Here is an 11,710-nt window from a genome sequence, read left to right on the forward strand (position 1 = left end):
AAATCCAATGCAAATTGCCATTACCAAAAACAACATTGTGTCAATACCAAGTCAGCATAAAAATATAGGTCATAAGCAGTTGGCCGAAGTTGACGCTGATGTATGAGTAGCAAAAGCTGCAGAATCCGCTAATAAATAGAAACCATAATTTTGTTTGTCATCATTTGCAGCCAGTGTTTTTGAATTTTATTAAAAATAATATTTTACATGTGCATCTTTTCATTTCTTTTTATCCGACACTATTGTACAACATTCAAATTTATTATTTTCATTAAACTGACGCAGTTTTTAATCAAGCAATGTATTTTAAAGTATTTTTTTTAGCTAACTGAAAGTTCTTCGGTGTATTTTTTCTACCTTAGATAGTTTAATTTTGCAAACGATGCTTTTTGCTGTTGATATGAATAACAACAAATTTCAAGTTTAGTATCGTTGTTAAGTAAAGGAAGAAATTTTCATCCTTAGCTAATTAACTTGTCTATAGGTTAAAAGTAAACGACTAATAAAAGCATATTCAAATGATACATTTTTCTAAACGTGTACCGTATTGTAATGAACTATAGGAATGATTATATGAATTTGACTTTCGACTTGACAGAAAAAAACATTTTATTTGTACTTTACTGGAAAATTGAATGTTCTATTATGCAAAGTGATAAATTTTTTCAGGTCTAATTTCAGTAATTTCAAATTTAAATCGGCATTCATGTTCATGGGCTGAAATTTCATTATATTATATTTTTATTATATATGATATTTGAAATAAACAGATACTGAATATTTTTCAATCGTTTTTTAATTGAAAAATATACATTAAAAATCATCATTATTAGAACTTGAGAATATTGTTACGGTAATACGGCATTGTTGTGGCCTTTTTCCGTCGGAGTCGTGAGCATGAACCGCCAACTTCGCGTTGGTAAACCAGCGCCTTTTTTCGGAGCAACCGCTGTATTCCAGGGGAGTTCGACATATGTCCGCTTGAGCGATTTCAGGGGTCGTTATTTGGTATTGTTTTTTTATCCACGAGATTTCACTCAAGTCTGCCCGACGGAAATAATTGCTCTCAGTGATCGCGTTGAAGATTTCAAGAAGCTCGACTGTGACGTGCTGGCTTGTTCCACGGACAGCGAGTTTTCTCATATAGCTTGGATGAGAGTACCAAGAAGATGCGGAGGCTTGGGTGAAATGAATATACCAATACTGGCAGATCCAGCTCACCAGATAGCAAAGGACTACAACGTCTATGACCCCGACCGTGGACTTGCTTTGCGTGGCGTATTCATTATTGACCGCAGTAGCATCTTGCGCCAGATCATCATCAACGACTTGCAAGTTGGAAGGAACGTCGATGAGGTGCTGCGTCTCGTCCAAGCATATCGGCATACGGATGACTATGGAGAAATGTGCCCTGCAAATTGGAAACCAGGCTCTTTGACCATAGATCCGCATCCGGATCAGTGTGTTGAATATTTCTCTAAAACAGGCTGATTGTTGACCTCTGTTGTTGCACTGCTTTCTTCTCCCTCAGGCCACAGTATTCCTTACCAATTCATTTGTCTTTTCTATTTTATCTGAACTTTTACTCATATTGTTTTACTGATATGTTATTTTGTTTTGTCAAATCACTGTTTTATTCAAATTATTTTTGCAAAATTTGTGAAAAACATTTTCTAAATAACTGAATTGAATAATGATTTGCGAATTGTTAAATAATAAAACTTTGATATAATAATTTGTGTATGAAGCTTTCTTTATTCATATTTTCACAATTTGCGTAATGAACATTTTATAATTTAAACAGCTTCAAGCAAAATATTATACAAATATTAATCCAAGTTCATGCATATGTGTAACAATTATTTCATGATTTAATACAATTTTATTTATACTGCATAATAAAAAAAATTTTTTGGTTTCAAATATGAAGGAAGCATTATGAAAATCTGTCATTGTAAATATGACGTGTGTCACTCCTGGTTTAATATTATTAAAACTTTTAAAATGTGTAAACTTGGAAAAAAATTTCAAATAAATATGCTTTTGTAGTTTAGTAGTTGAAAAAAACTGTTATAATGCCAATTTTACAAATCCCATTGCAGAATACTTACTGTGTAACGCACGTATGTACTATGATAAATTTATTGATTTAACATGCTATTGTTTACAATTTTTATCAGAAGATAATAATGGCAAAACAATGAAACACACCTGCTGAATAATAATGAAATAAAAACATATTTCATGTTTTTTTTTGTTGTATCTGATGGTGCATCCGTAAAACGGACTGACAAATTGAGTGATAAATTCAATCAATAAAACAAGAGCATTAAAAAAAAGCAAAGTATTCATGAAAAAAGTTGACATATGAGCCATTTGTTCGGCATATGTAGTAAATCAAAGCAAAGTACACCGATATACTTTGACGTGTTAGTAATAGAATGAGTGAATTATTCAATTAAAAATTTGAAGCTAAACTGAAATGTATATGAAAAATTATGACAAGATAAATTTTGTCATTCCAAAAATTTTTTCTTTTAAACCGCCATAAATTTAATGATAATAAATTAAGTTTTAAACAGTTTAACCTTTCAATATTCGCATTAGAATATAAAAAGTAATATGAATTTCATTTTATCAGTCAACAATAATTTCTGCACAAAATATAATTTGCGAAGCTAATTGAAGCAGCGTGAAAAGAAAAAGTGAAGAAGAGAAAAAATAATACTTTTTTATAATTGCAAAAGGCAACTTTTGTATATAATGAATTGTCAACAAAATTGAATTGCCAAAAAGTACATATGGAAAGCATTAAAATGATAATATCAATAATAAATAACATGAAATGAATATGCAAAGCATAGTTTAGTTGGTTATTGGAAAGCGGTTGTTGCAAAGGATGAAAGCGAAAGTGATCAACAATATCAACATTGGAATTGGCAAACGATCAACGGATAATGGTGCTCTACTGAAAGTGTCCAGGTGGTGATGGTCGTATTTCTTGGTGCAGTTGATAATCCAAGCCGGGTCAATTTGCCCAAGCTGCTGCTGCAAAAATAAGTCAGGCGACGAACAATAGTTCCTCTTCAGCGTGTCGTTGGAGAGCTTTTGGAAATTATGCACCAACCAACCGTTACGACAAGAACAGTCCAGGTCGTTTTCCATAAATTGCAGCTCGTAGACCTGGTCGCCGGGGATTTCTTGGAACGCGTAACGAGCAATGTGGCCGATTTGATTGTTGAGCAGCTGCAACGAACCGACGTTCCGCATGCCGACAAAGCTGGAACTGCGGATGCTGGTGATGCGTGAATTGTGAATTTGCAACGTTTCCACAGTTTCCAGCTCGTCGAAAGCTTTCGGCCACAGTACGCCCAAGCTGCTCTGATCGATTCGCATACTGCTCACATGACCTAGACCGTGAAACGTGCGTGGAGCGACGCCGATCCATTCGGACCGATTGGCCTGCCAGTTGCGGATGTCCAGGAAATGGACCCGGGTACAGTTGTAAAACGCTTCGGGTTCAATGGTCACCAAGTTCAATGGCAAATGCAAAAATTGCACATTGTACAGACCGCTGAATGCGTGCCGTTGGATGCGCGTGATGGATGTTGATCTCAGGTCCAAACCTCGGATATTTTCTGATCCGAAGAACAAATAAGCCGGCAGTTGTTCCAACGCGTCAGCACGCACGATCACCTCTTTCAATGAATGCAAATTTGCAAAACTGTACGACTGCAGATCGGAAAGTGGATTTCCAACTAATGACAAATAGCGCAATTTTGTCAAATTGTGAAACGTGTACCCTTCGATGCGTTCAATTTCACAATAGTTGAGCGTCAAACGTTCCAGTAATGGATAATAACGAAAATCATCGCCACTTATGCGCGCCATTGTCGCCCTGGCTATGGTCAAATTGCGCAATTTCGGTGACATCTCTTGGGGAATTTTTTCCAACATCACACCATCGCATATCACCTTCAACGGTATTTCATTTCAGTAAGATAAAATAAAATACTTTCGAAATAAATGTGTTTAATCATTTTTGATTAATTGGAGCTGTAGCAAAGTAATTCATAATTATTTGAAATATTTCAAAGTTTCCCATTAAAATAAATTCTTTAAAAATTTGTTTACATGAAAAATAAATATGTGACGTGACAATCAATCTGAATAATGTGATCAGAAAAAATATTTGAAATTTTATTCCTATAAACTCTGTGCATTTCCACTGCTGAAAGCTAGTTTAACGGAAAGCTAGCTAGCTTGCTAATATTTTCTTTCTTGTATATATTGTTTCACTGCTGAATGCGGCTATTCTTTTAAGGATGATAAAAAATTTATCTCTAAAATTTCCAATTAGCTGTCGATAAAATGCAAAATTAAATTCTACTTCAATATGTTGATATTATTTTATTTGAAAACTGTAGTAACAGTTTTTAACTAAAAATTTACTGACAAATACAAACACAAATATAAATTTGATTTTATAATAATTAAAGATTACTGTGCGTTTTGAATAAAAATTTTGTTGAATCAAATTGCTACCTAGCAACCGAAATCATATTTTTTTTGCTAGGATGGGTAAACGCTTTTAACTATAACCCTATTGTTAAAATTCAAGTAACAGGAAAAATCTGCCCCAAATCCGCATAAATGAAACAGATTTTGCTGCTTTCCATCTGAAAAAAAAACAAAGCAAACAGCTTTTCAATATACATGACTTGCCAGCCGGGCTGCTTTTAACATTTACTTCCCTCTTAACTTGAAAATTTCATTGTCATCTTGTAATACTTTGAATATCTTTTCACATTCACAAAATAATGAAATTTTATCCACATGTTAACCTGAAACTCAAATAGTGCAAATAGATCTGTTTACAAAATACTCATAAAAATCTTTAATAAAACAAATAAATAAATGTAAAATCAAAATTAAAAAATCAATATTAGTTAATATCAAGCATTGTAATGTAAAACCCCAACTGCAATCAAACTCCTTTGATGAATCGAAGTAGAAGAGGTATATTCAATAGCCATATTTATATTCATTATCAACAAATATCAGTTTCAGATTGATGCAAATCAGTGGTTTAAACAGAGAAGTAATTATCTATAAACCAAGCTTAAGAAAAGCAAAATTTGCAGCAAGCTGAAATCGATGTTCAATTTCTTATTATCTCATTGCCAAGGTGATTGTTGGTGATTATTCAATGTTAATCAATTTTAAATGAATTGTCAGATTCAGGGGTGGATTCAGAAGAACAAAATTAAATGGGAAAATGCAAATCTCTGTGGATAAGGACATTGAAAGCAGACAGGACGGAAAGAATTGCAAATGAACGTTTTACCTCTTGTTCAGTTGGACAAAGACACCCTTTTGGACAAAACAGTGACTCTTGGAATGAGGCGCTTGAAACATCCAGCAGAAGAAGCTTTACCGCCAAACAGGCGACAAGCAGGCGCCAATGACAAAAAACTGCTGACCAGCGCATGAATTCGGGCACCGGTTTAGCCAGGATGCACTCTCTGAAAAATTGACAGCCACAATTTTAGAAAAATTAATCAATAATAAAGAGTAAAATAAATAATGATCATAAGAAAACGAAGAAGCTTGTATACTCGAAGCTGTTACTAACACGGCAAGCTTAACAAATAGAAGTAGCTAAATGAATGAGAGAAAATCGAGTTCATATATATATATATATAACTGCCCTCCCAGTAGTTGAGCGTCTAGCTGAAACAAAAAAAAGAGATGCCGACACATGTTTTGAAAATGAAAGCTAAATGCTTTAGCACCGCGGGCTAGGGAGAAAATTGCCAACTGAACTGAACATATTTTGCAAAGAGCACATTTTAAAGCATGTCGGCTTGTTTTTAAAATTAAGTGATAAACTTCTTCACCATTTAAATGGATTTGATCAAGTTAGCAAAGAGTGCTCTCCCATACATCTGCTAAATGACATACGGTTCTAACAGCGTTGATATAAACAGATTAGTTACGCGACACTGTGGCGAGTAGGCATGCTGAAACACGCCTACGTTTTAACCACAAATAGCTGAACGGCCAATAATTGATAAACATTCGCCGACAGCTGACTGTGTTAGCAGGGCACTTTATTGTCACATTAATCGTGCAGTCAGAAAATCAACCACTGCTAAAGACAGAAAGCTCATCTTTAGCTGGCAATAAAAAATTGCTCATGTGACGTAACGTTTGCAATATTTTTCATGTAATTTCAAAAGATAGGTTGACATTTCAATAACAACAACAACAACAACAACAACAAGTGGAAGATTTGTTTTTTTTTTGCTTTTTCCAAGAGATATAATATATATATATGTATATGATGTATAACGTTAGCGGCTTCATATTAGCCAGGCAGGCACTGACAACACGTTTACATGCTAGCATGTTGAGCAACTGATCAAACTGAGGCGCAAATGTAATTAATCCTTTGCACATCTTTGCGTCGAATAAGCTGACAAAGCAGAGTAAGCATGTGAACATGATTGCCGGAGGACAGCCGACGGGGAAAAATCATCACTCACCCCAACTTTGCTATTTTGCAAAAGTTCATTCTTGATATGCTTTTATTAAAACATTTCCTATTTGAATTTTAAATTTTATTGAAGAAATACTTTTCACTTGTTCAAATGAAAAGTTGCTTTTAATTAATAATTTTAATATTGAAAAAATACAAAAATAGTTTATACAAGTAGTTTCATAAAATTGCAATATTATGCAGAAAATTTTGCATTCTGCTTTTGATTAATTTATTTTTCAAAAAAAAAAAATTCTTCAGCTTTTGTGATTTGCCAAGCGTTTTTGCATCATTGCAAAAAGTAATTTCATCAATCTTTTATGGCACAAAGTTTTTTTTATTCAATATGCTGCACATATGAAAAAATTATAAAAATTGCTTTAAACAAAGTTTGAACTAGTTAAACCAATAAATGTTACACTACTAGTTTACAATTGGAAAGAAATTTTGATTATTTGGTAAAGTTAAGCTTATTATTTTAAACAAATACGATTGAAAATTGAAATTGTTCATCAAAAAAAATTTATTTCGAAAAAATGCTGTTTGAAAAATTTCATTCAAACCAGAAAATTATTTTTGAAGGTTCACAATGGTGTTAAATAATTATTAGTAATTTTTCTTTTTAATAATCAATTTGGACAAACTCTATTATCCATTCTATTACTACACGTAACTTCATCTGACTTTACTTGAATTTTAAAGCGGGTATTTCTTTAACAGGACGAAACATGTTTCATTTGTTATTCACATTATAAAAATGATCTTTGTTAATTTTTCTGCAACCAGCATAAGCACAATGCAAAAACCAGTTAACTTTATTGTTCGACGTCAAAGCTGGAAATTATTCAGCGGAAAAAAGAATAACGCAAAAGAAATTTTGGTAGAAGTAAAAAATCAAGCGAAGCTTAAATTGTCATAACAAATGCTGTGATAAATTAAAATAGAAAAGCACAGTGCACAATATTAAATTTGCTTACTGCAAGAAATAATCAAAGAAAATGTAAAGAGCCAAACAAAAACTTATTTTGCATTTATTTAACCGAAGCTATTCAATTCTTCAAGTGAAGCCAGTTAACTGTACAAATATAATAGTATAAGCCGTCAATGACAAAAGTAAATTATTTTCACAATGGAAGTTTAAAATCAGTTTCAAATGTAATTTAAATAAATACAAACGTGTATATTACATCATGATGCTATAAAGATTCAAAAATGAAATACAAATTTTTATACATTACATGCATTTAATTCACATTCAATGTTTCAGTTATCAGCATGCATTATGAAAATAAATTTAAAATATGCTTTCATGTGAGATGATAGTCACTTGCAATTTTCAGTAACTACTTCTGTACTATCTTGCTTATACAGACACGTACACGTACGTATAATCTAATATATATATATACATGTATAATCTTCTATAAGCAAACATTCTTAAATCATGCATAATTAATTTATTAAAATGATCTGGGTATTTATTCAAATGGAATGAAATTCCAAAATAACTTTTTTAAGGAAATCAAAAAACAGATCGATTATAAAAGCCTTATTGCTATCAAACCTTGAAATAAATCTTTGCAAGGAATTTTTTTTATCAAATTACCTTACCCAAATTTGACACAATGACAACACTTATTAAAATATTCTTCAAATTATGCATTGCACTGAATTATTTGATTTTCATAAATGGAACGCCTGACGCTTTGCAAAACATGTAAAAAGTTAAGAAAACAGATTAAAGCCGAAACTAAAATAAAACAAATCAAAATATTAACTCATTGATGTTTCATTACTTTTGCAAAATGTTAACCAAAAAAATAAAAAAAGTAACTAAATAAAAGAAATAAATGAAACAAAATTGCAAGCAAATCCCTAATTCAATCGAAAGCATCAGACTAATGCTAGCAGGTTCTAAAGACTGGAAGCGGTAAATTTGCAATTATTTGCAATAAAAACAACAAAGTATGTACTGCAAACTTAAAATAGAAACACAAGTCAACTTCACGCAAATGGTTAAAACTTGCAACATTAATAAATTAACTTTTTCTAAAGAAATTTTCCAAAAATTAGATTAAAAATTACAACTTTATCATATTATCATCTGCAATTTATTTAATATTCGTATACTTTGCAAGGAAAGCTTTAACAATGCCTTTTCTGCTTCATTGCAATGCAAAAGAAAGACGAAATTCAATTTGTAAATCAAATTCAGCTATGCATAAATGGTTGCTATTTAAATTTTGAGCGTCACTTCTGTTTAAATTTTTCTCTGCATCCCATTTTGCAGCTCGATAATTTTAACGATAGAATTGTAAATGTGCAATATTATGCAACATAAAAAACTAGCATTTGTTAAGTATATGCATTAATAAAATAGGAAAGCTTTAAAATTTTTTTTTCAAATCTTGCACAAATACACAAACATTGGCATGAAACCAGAATAAGACAAAGTAAGAACCAGAAATCTTCAAATTTCTAAGACCACAACTATCGCAACGCAATGCAAGTTGAAAAGAAAATATGACCAGAAACAAGGCTAACAAGATATTACTCAACAAAACAATGACAGCGTGAGAAGCGACTGTCAAAAATGCCAGTCTTTCAAGGCATGGGCATTTGAATATTACATTATACTGTTATTTCCATATCTGCCTGTTTACTTCTGCTGCCTCCCTTACCATAGTTATTCTGCTTTTGAATATGTATAGCAACTGCTTATCTTACGCTAACGCCCAAAAATACCAACTACATGGCACCTGTAAGAAGAATGAAATCAAATTAAAATGGATATGAATTGAAGCTTTCTATCCAGATAACAATAATTCTTTGGAGCTGTATCTTACACTCAGTGTAATCAAGCAAATAATAACAACAGTAGAAAAAAAGCGAGCAATCCTATTTAGGGTAGCATTGAAAAAATAAATTAGTTCAAGTATTAGTGCGCTTGAGTACGCTATTACATCAATGTAAAGAAGAACCTGTAGCTGTAACATCATTTATTTGCACTGTTTCTTTAACTGAATACTGTATTAGATAAACAGTGCGACAAAACATTCTGTAACCTGCTCGACAAGCACATTGGGTTATTCTTGCCATCTCCACATTAAAAGGAATAGTAAGTGTAGAATTTATGGGGACTGCAGAGACAAATTAATTGTCGACACTAACTAACGTCGCTAATGCGCAGTGCTAGCTAGATTGGCTAGTTGAATCTTATTTAGAAAATTATGCCTAGCTCAAGTCAATTTTGCTAAAGGTTGCGAAAACAATGGCAGAACTGTTATAACACATCTAGCTCATTAATGCCTAAGCAATTACCATTTGAAACCGATATAACTCTTGCCATTTTTCAGAGATTTATTGATGCCCTGTTTGATGGTGTGAAACGATTCTTCGAAGATATTTTAATTAAATAAAGCAATAAAAATGAACACTGTAATTTAATAAAAAACGGTCCTGCAGAGTCTTTAAAAACGTACTATTAAATTTATACGGCTACTTTCTTTCAAAGAAAGCTAGCATTTTAGAGCCACACCATGAGATTTTAGATTTGGAAGCAACACAGAATGATATTTCAAAAAGCAAAAGCTATGCATTTGCCAATGAAGTAAAGTAATTCATGATGCTTCATTCCATGATTTAGGGGCAGTGCTAATAGTCGTGAAACAACAAAAAAAATTTGCTGCTAAAATGACTGAGTCAAAAAAACCCAATTATGAACAAACTGATAAACATGCACTAGCAGTTGTATTTGAAATAAAAATATTCCACAAATAGCTCTATAATATATGCTTCTAAATATAAAAACAAGTCTATACTGGAATTATTGAAAGTACAAAGCTCCATGTACTCAGTAGATTCTGATGTTAGGTGCCTTTGGCTGTTAACTGTTTCAAAATATGAAAAATCCAAAAAATGAAGACGCATTGTATCGGTAAGCGAATTTCAATTGCGGTTTGCAAATGCAATAAAAATATTTATTTCAAAATTTACAAAAATATCCTTTATTATCTCGTATATTAAGGGGTACTGTGGGGTGCATGGGTAAAAGCGAAGATAAGCAATGAGTAGAAACTGTTTCATATAAAGAAAACCAAATCGTTTCTTCACATAAATTGCTAAATGTGGAGAAATCTAGTGATAATATTAACTAGAGCAAAGAAAGACATCCTTAATATCAGTGACATTCAAAATTGTGCGCATGAATACGTTAGCTAGATGCTGGCTACAGAGGCCCATTTTGGATAATGACATTAAACAATTAGAGAGGCAGTGCAGTCAATGCCAAGAAGCATCAATTCACTAGATACGGCCGTCAGAGATGCTAACCTTTATAACCTTAACCGCAGATTACAAACGCTCCTGAGTATTATTTACACAGAGTATGTGAAAGACTTCTGTTAGGCAGCTGATCTGCCAAAGAAAACTCGAGAATGCTGATGTGATGAAAAGCCGTTCACATGAGAATGGATATCAGCATAAGTTCAAGAATACTCTGAATCTATATTATTCAAAATCTGAACACCAGAATGCTGGTGCACAGACGACATATCGACTTGTTGATCTGACGGCTAACAGCAATAAAGTCAAGAGAAACTTCAAATAAAAAAAATGGAAATCTGAATTTAGACAGTTGAAACCTACAGATAGTGACATGGCAAATTGAAACAGTATTAGAAGACTGATGAAAAGAGTGGAGATGAGAAATGAAGACATTATAGAGCAAATGCTGCATCGAAACAAATAAAGCGAAAATGTCGACCAAAATATCCAGACAGTGACATTTGCCGTGCCACAAAATGACGTAGCATTGCAATATAATAACTATTTTAGAAAACAAATACATTAATCAGAATAAGAATTAAGAAAGAAATGGAAAACTGCTAATTAAAAGAAAAATAAGGCAGAAATTTGACAGCTCGCAATGTACCCCAAACTGCCATTAGGTAATAACAGCAAAATTGTTTTATTATTGCATAAAAATATAAAATCAGTTTGTCTGAAATAAATTTTGAAAACATTAAAGCTGTTTAAGAAGATATCGATCAATATAATATTCTTACTGCTTTGGATGCAATCTGACCAGATGATCAGTGGACAACAACAAGTCGACGAAATAATAACAATACCAATGCCCACACGGGGTCTGATCATCCAGAAAATGCA

The 11,710-nt window shown here is 32.4% G+C and overlaps 3 protein-coding genes across 3 annotated transcripts; 2 read left to right on the top strand and 1 right to left on the bottom strand.

The window, feature by feature from the left end:
- The first annotated feature begins 897 nt into the window (after window positions 1–897).
- On the top strand, window positions 898–1,491 carry Tsp_01039 (peroxiredoxin-2). Its single transcript, XM_003376784.1, has one exon. The coding sequence runs from the start codon at window positions 898–900 to the stop codon at window positions 1,489–1,491; it is 594 nt and encodes a 197-aa protein (XP_003376832.1).
- Window positions 1,492–2,865: 1,374 nt separating this feature from the next.
- Window positions 2,866–6,507, bottom strand: Tsp_01038 (putative leucine Rich repeat-containing domain protein). The gene is made up of 3 exons (XM_003376785.1): window positions 6,356–6,507; window positions 5,348–5,525; window positions 2,866–3,975 (listed from the first exon to the last, which is right to left on the bottom strand). Exons 1-3 carry the CDS (start codon window positions 6,505–6,507, stop codon window positions 2,866–2,868), a joined length of 1,440 nt encoding a protein of 479 aa, XP_003376833.1.
- Window positions 6,508–10,459: 3,952 nt separating this feature from the next.
- Window positions 10,460–11,150, top strand: Tsp_01037 (conserved hypothetical protein). The gene is made up of 3 exons (XM_003376786.1): window positions 10,460–10,478; window positions 10,812–10,926; window positions 10,949–11,150. Exons 1-3 carry the CDS (start codon window positions 10,460–10,462, stop codon window positions 11,148–11,150), a joined length of 336 nt encoding a protein of 111 aa, XP_003376834.1.
- Window positions 11,151–11,710: the final 560 nt, after the last annotated feature.

The sequence above is a fragment of the Trichinella spiralis genome, assembly GCF_000181795.1.
Source record: "Trichinella spiralis strain ISS 195 chromosome Unknown Scfld4, whole genome shotgun sequence".
NCBI classification, from domain to species: Eukaryota; Metazoa; Nematoda; class Enoplea; order Trichinellida; family Trichinellidae; genus Trichinella; species Trichinella spiralis.

Excerpts from the sequence above, each read along its gene's own strand:
- Tsp_01039 (XM_003376784.1), top strand. The coding sequence starts at position 898 with ATGAACCGCCAACTTCGCGTTGGTAAACCAGCGCCTTTTTTCGGAGCA.
- Tsp_01038 (XM_003376785.1), bottom strand. The coding sequence starts at position 6,507 with ATGTTCACATGCTTACTCTGCTTTGTCAGCTTATTCGACGCAAAGATG. Across the intron at positions 5,526-6,355 it reads GCTAATATGAAGCCGCTAAC|AGAGTGCATCCTGGCTAAAC; the intron begins GTTATACATCAT and ends TCAATTTTTCAG. Across the intron at positions 3,976-5,347 it reads TTTGTCCAACTGAACAAGAG|GTGATATGCGATGGTGTGAT; the intron begins GTAAAACGTTCA and ends ATACCGTTGAAG.